Source organism: Epinephelus fuscoguttatus, linkage group LG19 (assembly GCF_011397635.1).
Source record: "Epinephelus fuscoguttatus linkage group LG19, E.fuscoguttatus.final_Chr_v1".
Lineage (NCBI taxonomy): Eukaryota > Metazoa > Chordata > Actinopteri > Perciformes > Serranidae > Epinephelus > Epinephelus fuscoguttatus.
The window spans coordinates 99,930-121,262 of NC_064770.1; the positions used below are offsets into that span (position 1 = coordinate 99,930).

The 21,333-nt window shown below is 38.8% G+C and overlaps 1 protein-coding gene across 2 annotated transcripts in view; it reads left to right on the forward strand.

Moving 5' to 3' along the window:
- The first annotated feature begins 822 nt into the window (after nt 1-822).
- Nucleotides 823-21,333, forward strand: part of trpm4a (transient receptor potential cation channel, subfamily M, member 4a) — a 171,521-nt gene continuing 151,010 nt past the window's right edge. For both annotated transcript variants that reach the window (XR_007447791.1, XM_049560180.1), the window contains exon 1: nt 823-912. Coding sequence is in view for 1 of the 2 variants with exons in the window: in XM_049560180.1 (XP_049416137.1) it covers nt 844-912 (69 nt within the window). In the remaining variant the exon portion in view is untranslated. The remainder of the gene's footprint in view (nt 913-21,333) is intronic.

Sequence of the window (21,333 nt, forward strand, 5' to 3'; positions counted from 1 at the left end):
TTATGATAAACTGTTATCAAGTCTCTATTAAATGCTTATAATGCTCTATATGCATAATTGAAACATGCTATAATTAACACTTATAGTCTTATTTATGGTAATAAACATCTTATTCTGTCTTATAAGTGCTCATTAACTGTTAATTGGTGCTTATTAAGCATTAATATGTGTAATCATCAGCTGGGTGACAAGATCACACAAGGGACTCTTTTTGTCAATTTTTAACTTATTTATTTATTTATTTATTATTTTTTTAAACTTGTAACTCCATGGTTTGAATGTTATATGTTGTTTGTAATTCAGCTGCCGTGACATTTTTAATTTCCTGTAAAGTTTTATTAAAGTTCCATCTATCTTAATTAACGCTTATTACAGTACCTTAATATAAAGTGTTACTTGTAAGTTACTTGAGTATTTCAATTTTCTGCTGTTTTATATGTCTATTCAACCACATTTTAAAAGGAAATATTGTAGCCTACATTTGCTACATTCTGACAACTGTAGTTAGTTACTTTTCATAGGAAGATTTGACATGTAAAACCTGATCACTTTCAAATATATTATGCACTCTTATAAATGTAACTACATTACAGTAGGTATTATTATGTAAAATGCAGGGCCATTTGTGTATTTTTATCATGTGGTTTTAATACTTTTACCGGAGTCAAAGGTCTCAGTGCTTCTTCCACCTCTGTTGGTAAGCAGAACAGTAAATGTGTACAGTGGGAGAGGCTGCGATAGTTGTTTGTTAGGCGGGGCGGTGTGACTGGGGTTGTGGGCGGGTCTGCAGGACGCACAGCTGATTGGGATCTCTGAGTTCAGACTACGCGGCTGAGGAGCAGGATGAAGGAGCAAGAGAAAGAGAGGGACGGAGGAGGTGGAAAAGCTGGGAGTAAGAAAGAGAAGGATCAGGTATGTGCGTTCGCAATAATGAGTCTGTAACTACAAATCTGTGGGCGAGCGGTGCTGGCGGCGCAACATTAATCCGTTGATGGGTGGCGGATGTGTGTTGTGTTTCTGAACTCATGTTGTCAGCTAGGAGCAGACAGAGTCAAGTGAGAGAAGATGGAACTTGTATTTGATTGTAAACGGGGGATCTGATGCTGCTGTGCCAGATGAGACTTGTACTCTGACTGTGAAATGCCTCAGGCTGCCAGTGCTGAGGGTTTCACACTGAAGCCACCAAAGTTTCTGAAAGTAGCTGTCTCTGATTGAAAATCAACCAACCAACCAAACAAACAAACGAACAAATAAACAAACAGACAAGCAAAACACGAATATATTTCCCCATAGATAGACTTGAGTGAAAAGTAAAGTCAGTAAAGGCAGAATCAGTAGCTTTTGGACCAAAACACAACATTTAAACCTGTCACAAAGTCATTGCCAAAAGCTGTTTTATTTCTAAGTTCCTAATGTTAAATGTGTTGATTAAGGTTTGGTTCTGTCTGCTGACATAAGCAAAACAAGCCTGTATTTTACTTTGACCTTAAGCTTAGGGACAACAAGTGAAATGTTCATGTCCCATCTTGACAGTGCCCTGCAGCATTTCTTATTGTGGAAACAGAAGCTTGAAAAGCAGCCTTGGCAGGAATACACATATAGAAACTCCTCAGCTCACAGCGTGTGGTTGTTCATGAGCTTAGGCAACATGTTGCGCTGCAAATGGGCCATCATGAGCTGTGGTGGTGGAGAGCTTGTAATTTGTGTGCCACAGAATGAGCAACATGTAATAATATATTTGCATACCCAATAGGCCTTGATCTACAGACAGTTTAAACCCTATTTCAATGGACTAAAACACACAAAAGAAAGGGACATTGAAATAGGTTGCCTTTGGCAAGAAATACATTAATAGAAACATTAATAGTGATAAACCAAAAACTTAAACTGGAAACTGAACAAAACTAGGACCATACACAGTACCCGGTAATATGCTGTTGGTCCACAAGGCCTATGTTGGTCCATAAATCTACTACTTACTTCAATGGAATTGCATAGATGAGTATTTAGAATAACTATACAATAAAGCTACTGTACATACATACACAGGTATGTGGAGGCAGTGTGGAGAAGGTTCATTTTGAAATGTAATAAGTTTTAGATGACTACTTACCCTGTTAAAAATGTAATAAGTATTGTAGCTTTTTTAATTACTTCAAAGTAAATAACTGTGCATTACATTTTGATTACTTTTCTAATAAATGTTTCAAACTGGGCAATAAATTTAAAAAATGTCCAGAAACAGGCTCTGCTAAAGACAGTAATTCCTGCACAATGAAAAAGATGCAAAGCAACCAAATTAAATTTTGATTCTACATAGAAATCTTTCACTGAAAAGAATACATTTGGATGTAACCCTTTGTGATCAACATTTTGATTAGTAACTGTAATCTAATTCCATATGTTTTCTCGGTATCTGTAACTGGTTACAATTACATTAAGGTCACATGTTAAAATCATTATCTCAATATATAGACACTACATTATATGACATTTATGGTATATGTATACATGTGAGGTGTACAGTATGCGAAATGTCATAAAATAATTAGATATATGTTTAAAGCATGGATCATGAAAATAAGCACATTCACCAGTTACAGTTCTGGACAAACAGATAAAAAGCAAATAAACTATACAGGCTTCTGTGAGTGTCAAGTAAGCAAGACGTCCTGCGTTGTAGGCAAAGGCGGGGTCGGTTGGGACAGGGCGACAGTTGGGGCATTGCCTTTTTGGTGATTTAGAGAGAAGCTATGCCTATGCCATTTAACATACTCAGCCACACCCTCTTCATATTCAGACTCAGAGCTTCTGAATGTTCCTCACATATTCACAGTTTTGAAATGTGTAAGTACAGTCAGGTCCATAATTATTTGGACAATAATACAGTTGTCATCATTTTGGCTCTGTACACCACCACAATGGGTTTTAAATGAAACAATGAATACCTGCTTAAAGTGCAGACTCTCAGCTTTCATTTAAGGCTTTTTTCAAAAATGTAGTATGAACCGTGTAGGAATTATAACCATTTCTTCACACAGTCCCCCGACCTTAAGGGCTCATAAGTATTTGGACAAACTAACATAATCATCAATTAAACAGTCAGTTTTAATACTTGGTTGCAAATCCTTTACAGTCAATGACTGCCTGAAGTGTTGGTCACATAGACATCACCAGATGCTGGGTTTCTTCCCTGGTGATGCTCTGCCAGCCCTTTACTGCAGCCGTCTGCACTTCCTGCTTGTGTTTTGGGTGTTTTGCCCTCAGTTTTGGCTTCAGCAAGAGAAATGCATGCTCAGTTGGATTCAGGTCAGATGATATGACTTGGCCATTGCAGAACATTCCACTTCTTTGCGTGAAAAATGTCTTTGGTTGCTTTTGCAGTATGCTTCAGGTCATTGTCCAACTGTACTGTGAAGCATCGTCCAATGAGTTTTGAAGCATTTGGTTGAATCTGAGCAGATAATGGTGCCCCAAACACTTCAGCTTTCATCCTGCTGCTCTTGTCAGCAGTCACATCATCAATAAATACAAGAGAACCAACTCCACTGGCAGCCATACATGGCCATGACATAACAGCATACCTCCACCATGCTTCACTGATGAGGTGGTGTGCTTTGGATCATGAGCAGTTCCTTCCCTTCTTCCTTCTCTTGTCTTCCCATCATTCTGGTAGTTGATCTTTGTTTTATCTGTCCATAGTATGCTGTTCCACAACTGTACAGGCTTTTTAGATGGTTTTTGACAAACTCTAATCTGGCCTTCCATTTTTAAGACTAACCAATGGTTTGCATCTTGTGATAAACCCTCTGTATTTATTCTAGTGAAGTCTTGTCTTGCTTACAAGAGCAGCAGGATGAAAGCTGAAGTGTTTGGGGCTACATTATCTGCTCAGATTCAACCAAATGCTTCAAAACTCATTGGACGATGCTTCACAGTGCAGATGGACATTGACCTGAATCATATTGCAAAAGCAACCAAAGACATTTTTAAGGCAAAGAAGTGGAATGTTCTGCAATGGCCAAGTCATATCATTTGACCTGAATCCAACTGAGCATGCGTTTCTCTTGCTGAAGCCAAAACTGAGGGCAAAACACCCAAAACACAAGCAGGAAGTGCAGACGGCTGCAGTAAGGGCTGGCAGAGCATCACCAGGGAAGAAACCCAGCATCTGATGGTGCCTATGTGTCCAACACTTCAGGCAGTCATTGACTGTAAAGGATTTGCAACCAAGTATTAAAACTGACTGTTTAATTGATAATTATGTTAGTTTGTCCAAATACTTATGAGCCCTTAAAGTTGGGGGACTGTGTGAAGAAATGGTTGTAATTCCTACACGGTTCATACTACATTTTTGAAAAAAGCCTTAAATGAAAGCTGAGAGTCTGCACTTTAAGCAGGTATTTATTGTTTCATTTAAAACCCATTGTGGTGGTGTACAGAGCCAAAATGACGACAACTGTATCATTGTCCAAATAATTATGGACCTGACTGTATATGTTTGGCTTTTTGTTATTGTTCTCCTACCATAGGCCTACTGTTTTAGTTATGCCACATACAAACACATAATGTTGATTTCCTAGACTATCAGTTGATGTTAATTTTTACTGGTAGGTCACATAGGAGTCCACAGTGTGTCTGCTCTCCCTGGGACGGTTAACCCAGTTACTCAGGGGGTCAGGGGCTCTAGCCTGCTATATTTGGGGGGCTGGTCTAAATCCACTATCCATTGCCCTAAAGATAGGCCTGGTTGAATCCCGGAGCCATGTTGATAATAAATCGGAACATCTGCACACAAATGTAGGCTATTATTTCTGATCAACATTGAATTTATGATAGATACAAATTATATTAAAGGGAACATGTAAACAAGGAAAAATGAAAGAGTAGAAACAAACTCTACAATGAGTTCAATCATTTTTGCTGTAAAGTCAGATTTACATTTTATTTATACCTATTGATTGACTGCTAGATTAAACTGTGCCCAATTTAATTAAATTATTAGAGTGATTGAAAAGTGATTAATGCATTTAAATTCTCATAAAAAATAAGGATGGAAATGCAGGCCTATCTCCTGCGTATAAATAGCCTACTGCCCACTCGTGGCAACAAAGAGCTTTAGCTTTTCGCGTAACTGGGAGAGAAGCATTTATAATGTGCATTCACAAATCAGAGGGCCTGGGATGCGACAGGGAGGAAGCCGAATAGTAGGCCTAATCTGGAGGATGAGAGGTTATGTTTTCAGCAGTGTGTGTACGTACATACATCTGTACCTACATCCGTACATCTGTTAGCAGGATAATGTGAAAACTACTGGACTGATTTTCAGATTTGACTGCTCACCGTTCCCCCAGGGGATGGGTCAAATGCAGAGAATGAATTTCACACACTGAGTTGTCTGACAATCATTGGGACTTAAACTTTAACCTTTAGAGGTGAGCACAGCCCCTGCTTTAACATTCTGTCCACTTACACACTGCACACACTGACTAAATGCATTCATGCGTGGCAGCCATTGCTCTCTGAGCACCCCTTCCAGTTGTAAATATTACTATCTGGAAAGGCTACTAAATTAATTTCCAAAATTTAATAGGCCTACACTTTTTTTCTGTATAAAAAACAATATACATGATCAAAAATCCCCCATTACTTAAACACTATAATTTTGTAAGATCATGTAAGATCAAACACCAATTTAATGATACAGTTTGTCAAAAAACACAGTTTTTGTGGGGGACTGTCTCAAATGACCACCTGTAGGTCATGGGGACTCACTATGTTGAAAATCTGTTAACATCACTGCCTGCTCTAATGCAGTGCAGGTACATAATAGACTGTCAGTGGTGCAGATCACTATTGAAAAGCACACTGGAAAAGGTGAGGAAAAACACAGCCCCATTAAATAAATCCTACCATCCACCATCAGCTGAGCTGACAGAGAAGAAGGATATGCAGTGTGTGGATATGAAAGGTGGAGACCAATAAGAAGACAGAGAGACAACTCTCATAGCTGCCAATAGGCAGACGGGTTGAACCAGTCTTCACTGCAAACACATAGGCCTCTAGTTTCGCAGACCGGGCGAGGCCAAGGTGCAGCTACTCCTCTTTCCCTCCTCTGTCCCTCCTACCTGCGCAAGTCAGAAAGAGGGAGGAGAGAAGGCGTGGAGTGGGTTTTACACAGCCGATTCACATCACACCAATCAAATGAGCCCCTCTCCTCGCCCTTAAATGCGCCGCACGAAGGCATTATGAGAGTTTACTCAATTTGCCATGGCAGCAGCAGCGTTGGGATTGGGGGGGGCAATAATTTGTTTTGTTTTGTTTTGTGTGATTTGTTGTAGCCTATATTCAGTGTGATTGAGTAAATTTACACCATAAATGTGTGAATGGATGTACAGGGAAATACATTTAAGGACAGGGCTGTGCAGCCAGGTGGTCTCTCTTCTCCCATGCACCCTGATGCTCTTCCTGCTGATTTGGCACATGCAGTTCAGCCTCTCTCTGTCGTAAGTCTCCTCCGTGAGGTCATAGTGACATCCATGGCGTGTAGCTATATTGTGTATAATGCAACATGCCACGAAGAATGTATGTTAATGAACCACCTGAACGGTCTCACACATCTGAAACGCATTTTGATCTGGCCAAAAGTGCGTTCGATGACTGACCGAGCACTACTGAAAACATGGTTAAAACCATGCTGCCTTCTTGTTGTGGGTGTAATGTATGGCGTTATCAGCCACGTTTTCAGTGGATAGCCGTTGTCACCTAGCAGCCACCCATCCAGAGGGGGGTCCCCCTGAAAGACTGTAGGGATGACAGAATTTGCCAGGATGAACGAGTCATGAGCAGACCCAGGAAAACCCAGCTAGAATTTTTTTGTTCTAAGAAAATTATTGGAATGTTACCAGGCAATGTTCTGGTAATGTTTTTAGCGGGAAGTTTATATTTAGTTCCTAGAACGTTCCTTTTAATGGTAGGAGAATGTTCTATATAAAAACATACTGCCATGACCTTCTTAAAAAAGTAGTAACATTTTTTTAATGTGATGATCTATCATTTTAAGAATGTTTGCAAAAAAACATTCCAAAAATGTTTGTTTATAACATAGTTATAATGTTATCCAGCTAGAATTTTTGCTTACTCAAAATACGTTCTTGGAATATTTAAGCATAATGTTCTGGTAATGTTTTTAGCGTGAAGTTTTTGTTCTGTATAAATGTTATAAAACATTAAGCAGAAACATTTTTTTAACATAGTACCCTAACATTTTAGGAGTGTTTGCAAAAAAACTGTTAAAAAATGTTTTTTGATAACGTAGTTATAATGTTATCCAGCAAGAATATTTGTTTGTTCAAAAAACGTTCCTTTTTAATGGTAGGAGAATGTTCTATATAAATGTTATAGAAATATACAGCCACAACGTTCCTAAAGCATTAGCAGTAACATTTTTAACATGATGCTGTAACATTTTAGGAGTGTTTGCAAAAAACTTGAAAAATAAAGATACAAAAACAATGCAAACATGTTTGATCATAAATTTCAATAAGCTAAACAGCTAAAACTGGTACATTTACTGAAATGTTATTAATGTTCACTGTCCCTATACAAATAAATGAAATAAACTAAAATAAGAATGTTTAAAGAAAACACTGTTTGGACATAACACTAACATTTTTTAACATTTCTATTGCCACTTTAAGGGGGCAAACATTAAAAAACAACCAACCTGGAAAGTTTGTTGGTCACATTTTATTTTACTTTTCAACACATGTGAAAATGTGTAGATGATCAATTTCAAGGACAAACTTTCAATATGTAAATTTTTTAAAATTTCAACATACATGCTGTGTCAGCTGTTGACTGAGAAACAACATTGCCTCACAAATGCTTTAATTTACCAGGGACAAGTAATAAAGGGAAAGAACTCCACAGTGAAAGTGAAAATAAACTGAGTGCAGCGAAAGATGCTCCACAGCCCCACGCAATAATAACATTACTCTCAGAGAATTGACTTGGAATTGTCCGCAATGACGTTTTAGCAACGAAGTTCTAAAATTGTGAGATATTTTACATTCTTCTTTTTTGATAAAAAAAAAAAATCAAAATGCCATGTTGCATCATAGGAAACAGAAGTCATTCAAACTAAAAGTGATCTTTACACTTGAACATAAAAGTTTGAATTCTTTTGCTCTCATTTCTTTTTTTAAACATTCAACCAACCAACTAAAAATGGCCCTGTCACCAGTTGAGAAACACTGGCCTAAAACATTTGAGACAAATTGAACTTTAATTGACAAGAAAACCTATTACTGTTCAGAGCCTGGAGACTCTGGTGTGGTGGTGTGCTCCTCAGGTGCTGCCTCATCTTCCTGACCAAGAGTTGTACTGTCCTGAGTCATGAAAGTTTCTCGATCCGTCTACATGACAAAATATGAATGAAAATCAGAATAATGTCTGACTCATGAGGACATTTTTCAAGCCTAGACCAGCACAAGTGACTTTCTAATATAAAAAGATACCACCTCTACAAAAACATGCAATATCTGCTCACAGTTTGTATCAATTTGTGCTTTTTGTATTAATGCTTAACACTAACCTTAGTTCCTCGATGGGAAGCATATCTGAGGGTATCGTCAATTGATGCTTCAGTCGTTTTCTGAATGACCTTTGGGTGGTTCCTTCGGCAGGCCTCTGAAGATAAAGAAAGACAGAAGAAGTAGAAAAGGGAAAATCTGCTGCTGAAAATTTGTGGGGGCGAGCTTATTTAAAAAAGCTGATAGTTGACGTATTTTAAGATGTGCTATATGTCACTGAAGCATAGACTTTAAATTCTTGATGTCTTTGTAAGTCCACTTTGCATGTGGGGCATTGCTGCAAAGCTGTTTTCCTTATTCACTTATGACAATGATATAGGGATGGTATGGTGCACACTTTAAAATGACTATTCGGCAAAGGTAAATGAAACTGTAGTCTATATTCAAATACAACCAATGGCGCCACCAGGGGGTGGCCACGGCCCCCCCTATAAATTTGCTGGCCACCCCACTTGCCAGTGGGGAACAGGCGTTAGTGCGACCTCCCATAGGTCCGACTACCCATAACTCCGACTACCCGCTAATCCGACCATGCAGGTGTACGGCGAGTTTTATCGTTTTAGTCCCATAATGTCGACCGCCCATTAATCCGACCATTGTAATGCCATTATTCTGACTGTCAGATTTAATACCCAGTTGACTGACCGCCTGTTAGTCCGATCACAGCACTTCCAACACGAAGCAGTCTGTGCATTTCTCCCTCACTGCGCCGGCACGGACTGTGAGGACAGTTGCGTTTATCTCATCGAAAGGAAATCACATCCATCTGCTATATGTGACCTACATGCCCTTATTTGGATAACACATCGTGGTATTCCCCACACATAAAGCCTATTAACAGCGTAATGCGCTCTGGCTGCAGATGTATATTAAGCATTAATCCGTTCTTGCAGCACGTCTACAGAAAGTATTTTGTTAGAGACAAACCATCCATCTGTCTGTCATCTCACCTATACTAACGTTTTGCCTAGCCTTGACCAACGAATTCATCAGCTTGTAACAATTCGCCAACAACAGAAACTGAGGCTTATGTCACAACTCTACTTTTACAGGTCACGGGAGGCACAGGTTCACAGTGCCAAGCTGAAACCCCTGATATAACATGAAACCCCCAAAAAACTTTACTCTTTTTGCTTTCAAAATGCAGCAATAAATTGTATAAAAACGAAAGGACTCATATGGTTAGTTTAACTCAACAACTTTAGCATAATTAAATTGAATAAAACTCAAATTAACACGCGTCCGGCTCGGATGATTCACTCAATTAACACAGCGTGTCACGCCGATACAGAAAACAAATTTATTTATTATTAATTCCAGTCACGTTTTATGTGTGTGAGATCCTGCTTGTGTGTGCGTGCACCTTGAATATCATATGTGAGGCTATTTCATAACTAAAATGGTGGTGAAAATATTTAAGTTTGCTAGACAGCATTTCTCTGAGCCATTCGTTAAAAGGAAATAATTTTTTTGCTGTGGAAAGAAGGCAACATAATATGGAATTAAAGGTTAAACAATCTTTGCTTCCTTTAATTTAGTTTGGATAACAGTAGTAGCCTAATAGTAGCTGCAGCAGCAACAGCGTTAGTTGCCAACAGCTGTCGTGTTTTTATTTCTTTATTACAGATATGCAACGTTATTTGGCCATGGTGATCGCCGCTTGCTGTCGTTTTGCAGGACTTCTGTTTATCTGCTGATGTTGTGTTTTTTATCCATGTACACTGTCTTGGTTTGTCGTGTGAGAGGTAGTGAGTTTTTGAGTATAGACATTTGTTTGTTTTTGCATTTTCAGCACCAAGGACAGCGCTTAAAGTGATTTTGTTATAACCGCTGCCTGTAACAGGCTCGGGGACATCTTCAGCACCAAGGGCACAGCTCATACGGTAGTTCTTGTCTGCTTTTGTCATGTGGTGAATTCTACCGTTGGCCTCCTTATAGAAAAAATGTAATAAAATTTGCATTTGTTATAATTTCTTAAAGGAGCAATAAGCGAAATTCATCATTTCTAGATTGAAGGAATTAAAAAATTGCTATGTGAAGAACTAGAGGTGTAATTTCATCTGGAGTATAGCATGACCTCACACACCCTCTCTCTGTGTTGATCTCCAGCCCCCCGGTCTGGCTGCGCGTTCATGTACGTTCATGTGAATCCCCCCAAAGTGAAATGGCGGAGTCAAATGTCAGTTTTAATTAGTGTTACAGTAACGTTAGGCACATGACGCTATGTCGATTCAATTAAATTTAATGTTACAATCGTAGCATGGGTTAATGTCCGGAGCTTGAGTTATTAGCGGCTCGGTCCCAGCAATGGGTCAGGCGTTACGGTTGTGTTAGGTGAGTAGCCTGGCAGCCCAGCTAACATTTGCATTTAGCATTGTAAAATGTAGCCCGGCGGGCAGCCTGGTGGCTTTGTTTAGCTATTTCCCTGCCTACTTCAATGATGATGGTACCTGTAATAAATGTAATATATTTGCTGAGATGGAGGCGAGGCTAAGTGACTAGAAGAGCTGGTAGAAGCGCTCCATAGCTGTAAGTTACTCCAGTAGCCGTAGTAGCTCTAGTGCAGTGTTGCCAACTTAGCGACTTTGTTGCTATATTTAACGACTTTTCAGACCCCTCTAGCGACTCTTTTTCAAAAAAGCGACTAGCGACAAATCTAGCGACTTTTTCTGATGTTATTGAAGACTTCTGGAGACTCTGTTGTGAGAGCATGTATCATTCCTATTCTTCTCAACGAGCAGCGGATGCTGCCGTGGGCTCCTCTCTCACCCCAAAGCACTCACAGACGACCCAGTCCTCCCTCCCAGCTGCAGTCAGAGCAGGAGACGTTAACCCCTCCACGTCCAGCCTGCTTCGCCTCAAGCCTTTCCCAGCTCATCCAGAGCCAGTCGCAGCGCACCATCAAGGTAGAAATACGCCTGCCGGGAGCAGTTCAGCACCGTGGACCGTCGGACTAATGGGATGTCGGACCAATGGGCTGTCGGACCAATGTCATGGACCCATAAGGGCATGTACGTCACATATAGCAGATGATGTGATTTCCCGTCGATGAGATAAACACAACTGTCCTCATAGTCCGCGCATAGAGACATTGCAGCTGTTTAGTGGTACCACTGCTCTGTGTTTTAAAAACAATGAATCGCCTAACACATATACATAACACAATAAAACAAGATTATTGTGGAACTCAAAATGTTAACTGTACTGTTATTAGTCTATGCACATTAGATCATTAGTAACATTAAATGTAACACAATAAACCAAAGTATATCAGTAGGCGTTTCCTTAAGTCTTTCTGGTAGTTTTTTACTAGCCTATATACTACAACAGTATAATAAAATCCTGAAATTATGGCTTGTAGTTTTGGTGTGCCACCCCAAGATTTTAAGTGGCCCCATCTGGCCACCCCTATGAAAAAAAAATTCTGGAGATGCCCCTGAATACAACGACAATAAAAATATAAAATGTGGCTTTGGGTTGTTATTTGGATGAGAAATGCTTGTTTCCCTGTAATCTAAAATAGTCTGTAATTCTGATCTGCTTATAATGGATATATATTTCCTCATCATTAAAAAAAAATCACTAAACACAGTAGACATAAAATACCACATTAGTATGAAAAGTATCAATAGTGCTATTGAGTCTTATAAATAGCAATGATCTCCATCCCTGATTGAATGAATAGCACGAGTTGTGGTCCAAAATCAGAGATAAATTTGATCAGCTAAGAAGTTGAGATATGAAAATACTATATGCATTGCAATGTTTCATGCGCCTAGCAGGTTGGGTTAGCATTAGTGGTTACGGTTACAAAATTACAAAGGTAAATAGTGAAAAGGTCTCAAAAGATTGCATTCAAATAAAAAGAAATATAAAAACACACACTTACTGATTATGACTGGACATATCGGAAGGTCCTGAAAGTTCTTTTTCCCCTTGAGACCCTTCATACTGTAGTTGGCCCAAAGGGCATTGGTACCAATTTTTCTCATTATCCTTCGAACTGACTCTGCAGGAGTTTTACCTCCCAGGAGAGAAAGATAATCGATCTGCAAAGAAGAACGATATAGAAAATTAGCATCCTATAGGAATAAGGTCATGTGCAATCTCATCAGCACTTTAATTTGCAGTATGCATTTTATATTTACACCTAGTATCACTTTATAATAATATGCAGTGGAGCAACGTGCAATTTTCATTAGTACTTCTTGATAATCTTTGTAAAATTTATTGATATGCAGCAGCACTTGATACTGATATGCACTAGCACTTTACAAGGCATCATGCAATTTAGATGAGCAATTTTTAAATTTGTCCTCATACAATAACTATGCTATTATCTTTACTATTAATATAACATCACTAACGTTACATAACATGCTCTCTGCTCACTGTAAGTTATATTAACGTCCTCTGAGCGTTAGCTGTCATTTAGCGCTGTTATCCTCTCTGCATCTTAAACTATTCATTTTTGCTTTAGTCTTCATCACTGCTAACCTCCCGCTGTACCTTAAACCTTTCACTGCTCAAGCACCCAGCTCTGTTCTTCTCTTAGCGAGTATCACGGTGGTGTTTGTGGTGCTAGCTGGCGCTGGGGTCGAATAATACCCAGTGATTTTCAAATAGTACTTGTGCTTGAAATGCCCATCCCTACAAAAATCAACATGTGCTGTTTAACTCCAAGGCAAAGACAACAGCTAACGCACATTTCTCTAGTTAGCTTAGGCTACTGTGCTACATCAGTAAATTAATCATGTGGCTGAAGGACAAGCTACACTACATCATAGCTTAAATGAAATAATAAGAAGGCAATAAATGTGTCAATTTGCATCATTTCTGCATGTTAACATTATTTTACAATGTGGCAGTCTTACCTTAATCATCACAAAAAGCGGGGAGCTCGTCACTGAGTGAAAGGTGGGGCGCAACGAACAAGCTTGGGAAAGACCGTTACCAAGATTAAGTTTCGATTTTGTCATTTTGATTGACATAGCGAAACAACCAATGACAGCTTGAAATCCACCGCCTTTCCTCATGGCCATTTCACATTGACCAATCAGACATATTGTTAAAATTGTTATGCAAAAAATGAAGGCATTTTCATCTTCCCAATATGCAAATAACAAAATACCATGTTTGTATTGATTCACATTATTTGTATTGAATATATTTTAAATACAACAGAAAAAAACGGAAAATTCCTGGATAGAGTTAATTATTATTATCATTCTTCTTCTTCTTCTTCTTATTATTATTGTTATTAGTAGTAGTAGTACTAGTAGCAAAAACACTGCTAGACACCTGCCAAACAGTTGAGTTTGAGGTTAAATCAGGGATGCAGTACATCCTTGGCTGAAAAGACTCCTGAAGCATTTGAAAATGTATCATTTTATATTAGAAAGTCATTTGTGCTGGTCTAGGCTTGAAAAACGTCCTCATGAGTGAGACATTATTCTGATTTTCATTCATATTTTTGTCATGTAGACGGATTGGGTGACATCAGCTAATTTGGGCCACCTTTTTGGTAAATTGCTTAGGAAACCAAGAAAAAGCCATGTATGATATTAAATTGTGTTTTTATAGTTGATAAGGACAGTTTTTAATATTTTTGTGTTGTAATAAAATATAATTGTTCAGGTCCCACAGCTTTTGAAACTTCAGCTGGCCACCATTTTTTTAGCCATGTGATCGGCTAAAATGAGCCACTCAAACTGCAGTACTTTCTGATAAAACAATCTAATTAACTCCAATTGTAACACACATATAACATAACATTGAAGCAACTTTAAAATAGTTCATGATTAATAACACTGAAGTATTAAGAATTAATAACTAGAATAACATTAACATTAGTTCATGACATAGCAATCTCAGAACTCTGGGTGCATGTGTTTATCTGTGTTTGTGTGTGCATGCACATGTGTATCAACACTCACTGGCCACTTTATTGAGTACATCTTGCTGGTACTGGGTTGGACCCCCTTTTGCCTTCAGAACTGCCTTAATTCTTGGTGGCATAGATTCAACAAGGTGCTGGAAACATTCCTCAGACATTTTGGTCCATATTGACATGATGACATCACACAGTTGCTGCAGATTTGTCGGCTGTACATCCATGATGAGAATCTCTCATTCCACCACATCCCAAAGGTGCTCTATTAGATTGAGATCTGGTGACTGTGGAGGCTTCCTCTATGACCTCTAAAACTTCCTCTAGGACCTCTAAACTTCCTAAATGACCTCTAAAACTTCCTCTAGGAGCTCTAAACTTTCTCCAGGACCTCTAAACTTCTTATAGGATCTCTAAAACTTTCTCTAGGACCTCTAAAACTTCCTCTAGGACCTCTAAAACTTTCTCTAGGACCTCTAAACTTCCTCTATGACCTCTAAAACTTCCTCTAGGACCTCTAAACTTCCTCCAGGACCTCTAAACTTCTTCTAGGACCTCTAAAACTTTCTCTAGGACCTCTAAAACTTCCTCTAGGACCTCTAAATGTTTTACAAATAACATTCTGCATCAATAACATCCTAAAATATTTTTAAAATGCTATAGTAAGAATGTTCTTACTTTGTCACAGAATTACATTTCAGGAATGTTTTACAATTTTCATTCTGCAGCAATAACATCTTAAAAATATTGTATTCTGCTTTAATAACATCCTGGAAACATTCTCAGAAAGTTAAAGTAAGAATGTTCTTGTTTTGTAACCATAGCATATTTCAGGAATGTTTTATAAATCATGTTCTGCACCAATAATATCCTGAAAATATTTTTAGAAAAGTGGAGTAAAATTGTTCTTGTTTTGTCAACATGTTACATTGCAAGAAAGTTTTATAAATCAAAATCTGCATCAATAACATCAGAAAGATATTTTAAGAAAGTTGAGGTAATAATGGTATTGTTTTTTCACCATATCATAGTCTGGGAATAATTTACAAATAATATTTTGCTTTAAAAACATCCTAAAGATGTTTAAAGAAAAGTTACAGTAATGATGCTCTTGTCCTATCACCATCATATTTCAGGAATATTTTAAAAAATTACATTCTGCAGCAATAACATCTTAAAAATATTGTAGGAATGTTATATTGAGAATGTTCTTGCTTTATCACCAAATTACATTTTAGGAATGTTTTACAAATCATATTCTGCATTAATAACATCCTGAAAATATTCTTTGAAAGTTGCAAATTGAATGTTTGAACACAGTTAACAAAAAACATTAAAGGAATGTTTTTAAAAAGACTTTCTGATATCCCAAGTACCAATAACATCCTAAAAACATTTTAAGACAGTTATAGTAAGAATGTTCTTGTTTTGTCAACATATCATATTTCAGGAATATTTTATAAATCTCATTCTGCATCAATAACATCCTGAAAATATTTTTAGAAAGTTACAGTTAGAATGTTCTTGTTTTGTCACAAAATCATATTTCAGGAATATTTTATAAATCACATTCTGCATCAGTAACATCCTAAAAACATTTTAAGACAGTTATAGTAAGAATGTTTTTGTTTTGTCACCATATTACATTTCAGGAATATTTTATAAATCTCATTTTGCCCTCAAAACATCCTGGGAACATTTTAGAATGTTACAGTAAGAATGTTCCTCCTTTGTTATTATCTAACAAAATCTATGGTGCTCATAACATCCTTAAGACATCTTTTGAATGTTATAATTAAAATGTTTTGTCTTAGTTTTGGTTTTAATGTTACAAGAACATTATTTGAAAGGATAAACATCCTTAAAATGTTTTTTTGTATGTTAAATTAAAACATTTTCTTTATAACGTAAATAGAACTTGTTGGTTATGTTAGCCAATGTTATGGGAATGTTTCCTGCTAGCTGGGAATTAGCATACACATGTGTCACCAGGCAATTCGAGTCACAAATCACCTGGATATTAATGGAGTGTACTCTCTTATGGTTCACATAAGTGATGGCTTGGGTATCTGGGGCGCGCAACTGTACATGTGTGCAGTCGATTGCTCCTAGTACCCCAGGGAATCCACATTTCAACAAGAAACCTCGCTTCGTTTCCAGCTGGCTCTCAGGTGTGGATGGAAAAATTATGTGCTCATTTGCATGTCGGACTAGACTAGACGTCACTGCATAGCTGAACTGACAGCTCTCTGACTGGTCCCCGCCACTGTGGCCACGGTGTGCTGGAAAGACCCGGTGGCGAAGGAGGTCAGAGTCACTGTCACCTTTACAGCAACAGGAAGAGCACAGGTGCCACCGGGGTACGATGCGCGTCACCACTTGGACCACCTTGCGGGGTAGATGTAATTTGTTCCTGTGTAATGAAAAAGAGTACGACATGAAATGACAATTACATTGGACACGCCGGTATTCCAGTCATTATTCGTATGGCCCACCTGCATTCCAGCTCTGTCATGCCCAAATAGGATGTCCTTTGACGGTACACCCTCTCTGCGTAACTCCTCCTCCTCCTCGCAATAATGTACTCCATCTTTGTAGATCACGTTAAGCAAGAACATTTTAACATTTGTATAGGCATCACATGAAGCACGTAAACCCTTAAGACACCGAACATAATTTACAATTTGTTGATAGCGTTTCTCTTGTGTGTCCGCACGCTCTCTCTTTCTCTCTCGCAGTCTCACTCTGTTTCTTTTCTATTGATTTTTCTAAGATGACAGATGCTGAAGGGCGGCACGGTGGTGTGGTGGTTAGCACTCTCACCTCACAGCAAGAGGGTTGCCGGTTCGATCCCGGGCGTGGGAGCCCTTCTGTGCGGAGTTTGCATGTTCTCCCCGTGTCAGCGTGGGTTCTCTCCGGGCACTCCGGCTTCCTCCCACAGTCCAAAGACATGCAGATTTGGGGACTAGGTTAATTGGAGACTCTAAATTGTCCGTAGGTGTGAATGTGAGCGTGAATGGTTGTTTGTCTCTATGTGTCAGCCCTGCGATAGTCTGGCGACCTGTCCAGGGTGTACCCTGCCTCTCGCCCGATGTAGCTGGGATAGGCTCCAGCCCCCCCGCGACCCTCAAGAGGATGAAGCGGTTAGAAGAAGAAGAAGACAGATGCTGAATATATATACTCCCTATCTGATGCTGTGGCTGTTTGTGGTTGGCTGAGAGGGATGTGAACTCATTAGTTTGCAGCTGTGTTAATCAAATCAGGTTGGGTTTCCATTACACATGCCAAACGTGCCAAACGGCGCCAATCCCCTTTGATCTGACATCAGATGTGATGGGACAGTTAGTTGCATAGTTAGTTGCATTGAATAGTGGTTTTTGTGGGTATTTATTGCATTGTTAATGTGCCTGACATTCTGGAAACCTGCATGTGAGGTTTTGGTGACGTGTGCGCACTGTCCGCCAATCAGCCAAACTTTCACTACACCGGCTGCGCTCCGCCTGCGCTGGCAGTAGACCTGGTTTCAGCTGGCGAGCTTTTAGCGCACCTTCGGCATAGCCTTGCCAAGCTGGCAGCTGCGCCAAGCTGGATCTCTCGACACCTCCCCCAGCTACGCCACCACACCCATCTCAGTGCACCTCGGTCTGCCAAACTACCAAAGTGAGCGCGCCTTGGGTTGTGCTGCTCGAAACTAGCTCTGTGCGGGGTTCGTCACCCTCTGCCACCGTGTGCCGCGCCGCGCCGGGAAACTAGAGGCCATAGTCTTTCCATTTAATCTCACTAATTTAATAGCAACACATTTTAAGTTTTTAAGAGCTGGAAACTACAAGGCTCTGTGAGGTGTGTGGGAAGTTCATAGTGTGTGTGCATGTAAGATTGCGTCTGTAAACAATGTGTTTACCAACAACATTTAGAGACTAGCAGTGCCCAAATGTTAGACCTCCTCATGTGGAAGAAATTTATTGTAGGGTAGGATAAACCCAATGAGATGCATCATCTCGTTTTCGAGGGGGTCCTAACAAACATTCAACAAATGAAGATTGACAGTAAATCACACACAAAATATACAATATAACGGTTACATCACAAACATTGACAAACAATCTGATAACAAACAAACAAACAAGCAACAACAACAGCACACACAACAAAAAAAAAATTACAACCTTCATCTACCAAATAAATAAAATCAAAAATACATAATAGCAGCAAAACAAGGCCAAAACAAAACAAAACAGCGAGAGTTTTAATGAAAACAAAAACAATTAGGTTTGAGATGAGAGAACAGAATTTTTTTAAAATAAGAAAAATGATGACAAGGAACAAATAGTTAGTGGTAAGTTATTCCACTCAGATGGTGCTCGGAACATGAAAGCTTTTTTGCCAACTTCCTTAGTTACAAAAGGAACTTGAAAAAGTGAATGATCAGAACTTCTCAATGAATAGTTTGATGTACAGGGGATGAGAAATTGTTTCAAACAATAAGGATAATCAAAATTAATACATTTAAAAATAAACTGAAACCAGTGAAACTGGCGTCTCATGTCTAGGGGTAGCCATCCTAGAGTGTCGAACATTGTACAATGGTGTGTGAAAAAAGAGCAGCCTAGTATAAATCTGCAAAGTGTGTTGTAAATGGCATTAAGTTGATAGAGATCAGCTGTAGCAGCATTGTGATAAACAATGTCAGCATAAGCAATTATTGGTACTATAAACTGAGTGATGAGATTTAATTCAACACTAACCGTAAAACAATGTTTGTTGTGATACAAAACACCAACACCAAAATTAACTTTCCTGACAATATTTTGAATATGAATTTTGAAAGTGAGTTCTGAGTCAATCCAGACACCAAGATATTTAATTTTTTCAACTTTTTCAAGAATTTTGCCATCATTGCATTTTAGCATTAAAAAATTAGATTTGGCTTTAAGATTCTGGCGCACACCAAGGAGTATTGAGTGAGTTTTTGTTTTATTTAATAATAGTTTGTTAGCTAATAACCAGGTTTGTAAAACATCAAAATCACATTGTAGAGCTTCTTGAATTGATAAGACAGAAGGCTTCGATGTGTATATAATTGTATCATCCGCATAAAGCTGTGTATGGCATTCGGAAAAAATAAGAGGGAGATCATTTATAAATATTGAGAAGAGGAGGAGTCCTAAGGTGGAACCTTGAGGTACTCCATTTTGTTGAGTAAGCATATTTGATTGTTTTCGATTGTGCAAATATGAATTAAACGACATCAGCGCATGCTGAGAAAGACCAACAGCCTGAAGCTTGTCTAAAACTAAATAATGGTCAACCATATCAAAGGCTTTGGTTAAATCAATAAATATGGCTCCTGTAAGATTACCATGATCAGATGCAGAAAAAACGTCATTAGTGAATTTCAAGAGAGCAGTAGTTGTGGAGTGGTTAGGTCTAAAACCAAATTGATATTGGGAGAGTAAATTATTATCATTAAAATACCCTGATAATTGATTGAATTGTGATTGTGATTGATTGTGAATTATTTTTTCAAATACTTTGGCAATGGAACACACAATTGAGATGGGTCTGTAATTGTTGGGATCAAGTGAATCACCGCTCTTAAAAGGAAATTTCGGTTTATTTCAACCTGTCTCCTGTCGTCCTAAATTTGTTTCAAGTGACTAGTGACATAAAAATAATAGTTAGCGTGTTAGCCGTTAGCCTAGATACAGTATAGTAGCGTCAGACCTGTTAAAACGTAAGTGAACGGGCAATCTTTCAAGTGCAAAGTTAGTCCACTAAACAAGCTTTTTTTCCACAAAGACTGCCTCATATCGTTAGGATAAATGTCAGAGAACATATAGAAAACAACATGTAAACATGTTGTCTTACCTTACTGGTGTGCTGCCATGTTTGTTTATCCCTCTAGCTCTGCTTTCCAAAGTGCGGCCGAAATATATTTTGCGAGCTCCAGATAAAGCCCAGCTGGATACTACTCCAGGTGGAGGTGTCTCGTCCTCGGTCACATCCAGACCTTGAAAATAAGGCTGCAACCAGTCCCATTCCTTGCAACAGAGGCATTCCTCTTCTGTGGGCACTGGGGCACAGCATTCACAGGTACACCACCAATCTCCAGAGCTACGCAGCCTTGCAGCAGCCATTCCTCCTCTCTCGTCCTCTACCTGTTGCCTCTCTCTCTCTTTCCTCCTCCGTTCACGAATTTCACGAAGCTCTTTGTCAGTGTATTCTGGCTCAAATAAATAAGGGCTGCCATCAAACTCTGCAAAATCAAATTCCTCCTCCACAAAGTCAAAGTCTGGCAAAATAGTCAGCCATTATTCTATAAATCCTTCATAAAATAAATGAATGAACTTTTCAGGCTACTGTCCAGTTCTGCCTTCCAGCTGTTGCTGCTTGTTCAGGCACGCTATGAGATTGCTGCTTGTTCTTGCGATATTTCGGCCGCGCTTTGGAAAGCAGAGCTAGAGGGATAAACAAACATGGCAACACACCAGTAAGGTAAGACAACACGTTTACATGTCGTTTTCTATATGTTCTCTGACATTTATCCTGATGATATGAGGCAGTCTTTGTGGGAAAAAAAGCTTGTTTAGTGGACTAACTTTGCACTTGAAAGACTGCCTGTTCACTTACGTTTTAACAGGTCTGACGCTACTATGCGCCCCGGCTGTATCTAGGCTAACGGCTAACACGCTAACTATTATTTTTATGTCACTAGTTACTTGAAACAAATTTAGGACGATAGGAGACGGGTTGAAATAAACCAAAATTTCCCTTTAAGGAGAGGTGTAGTGCATACTGATTTTCAAATAACAGGTATTTCACATGTGGACAAAGACAGGTTAAAAAGGT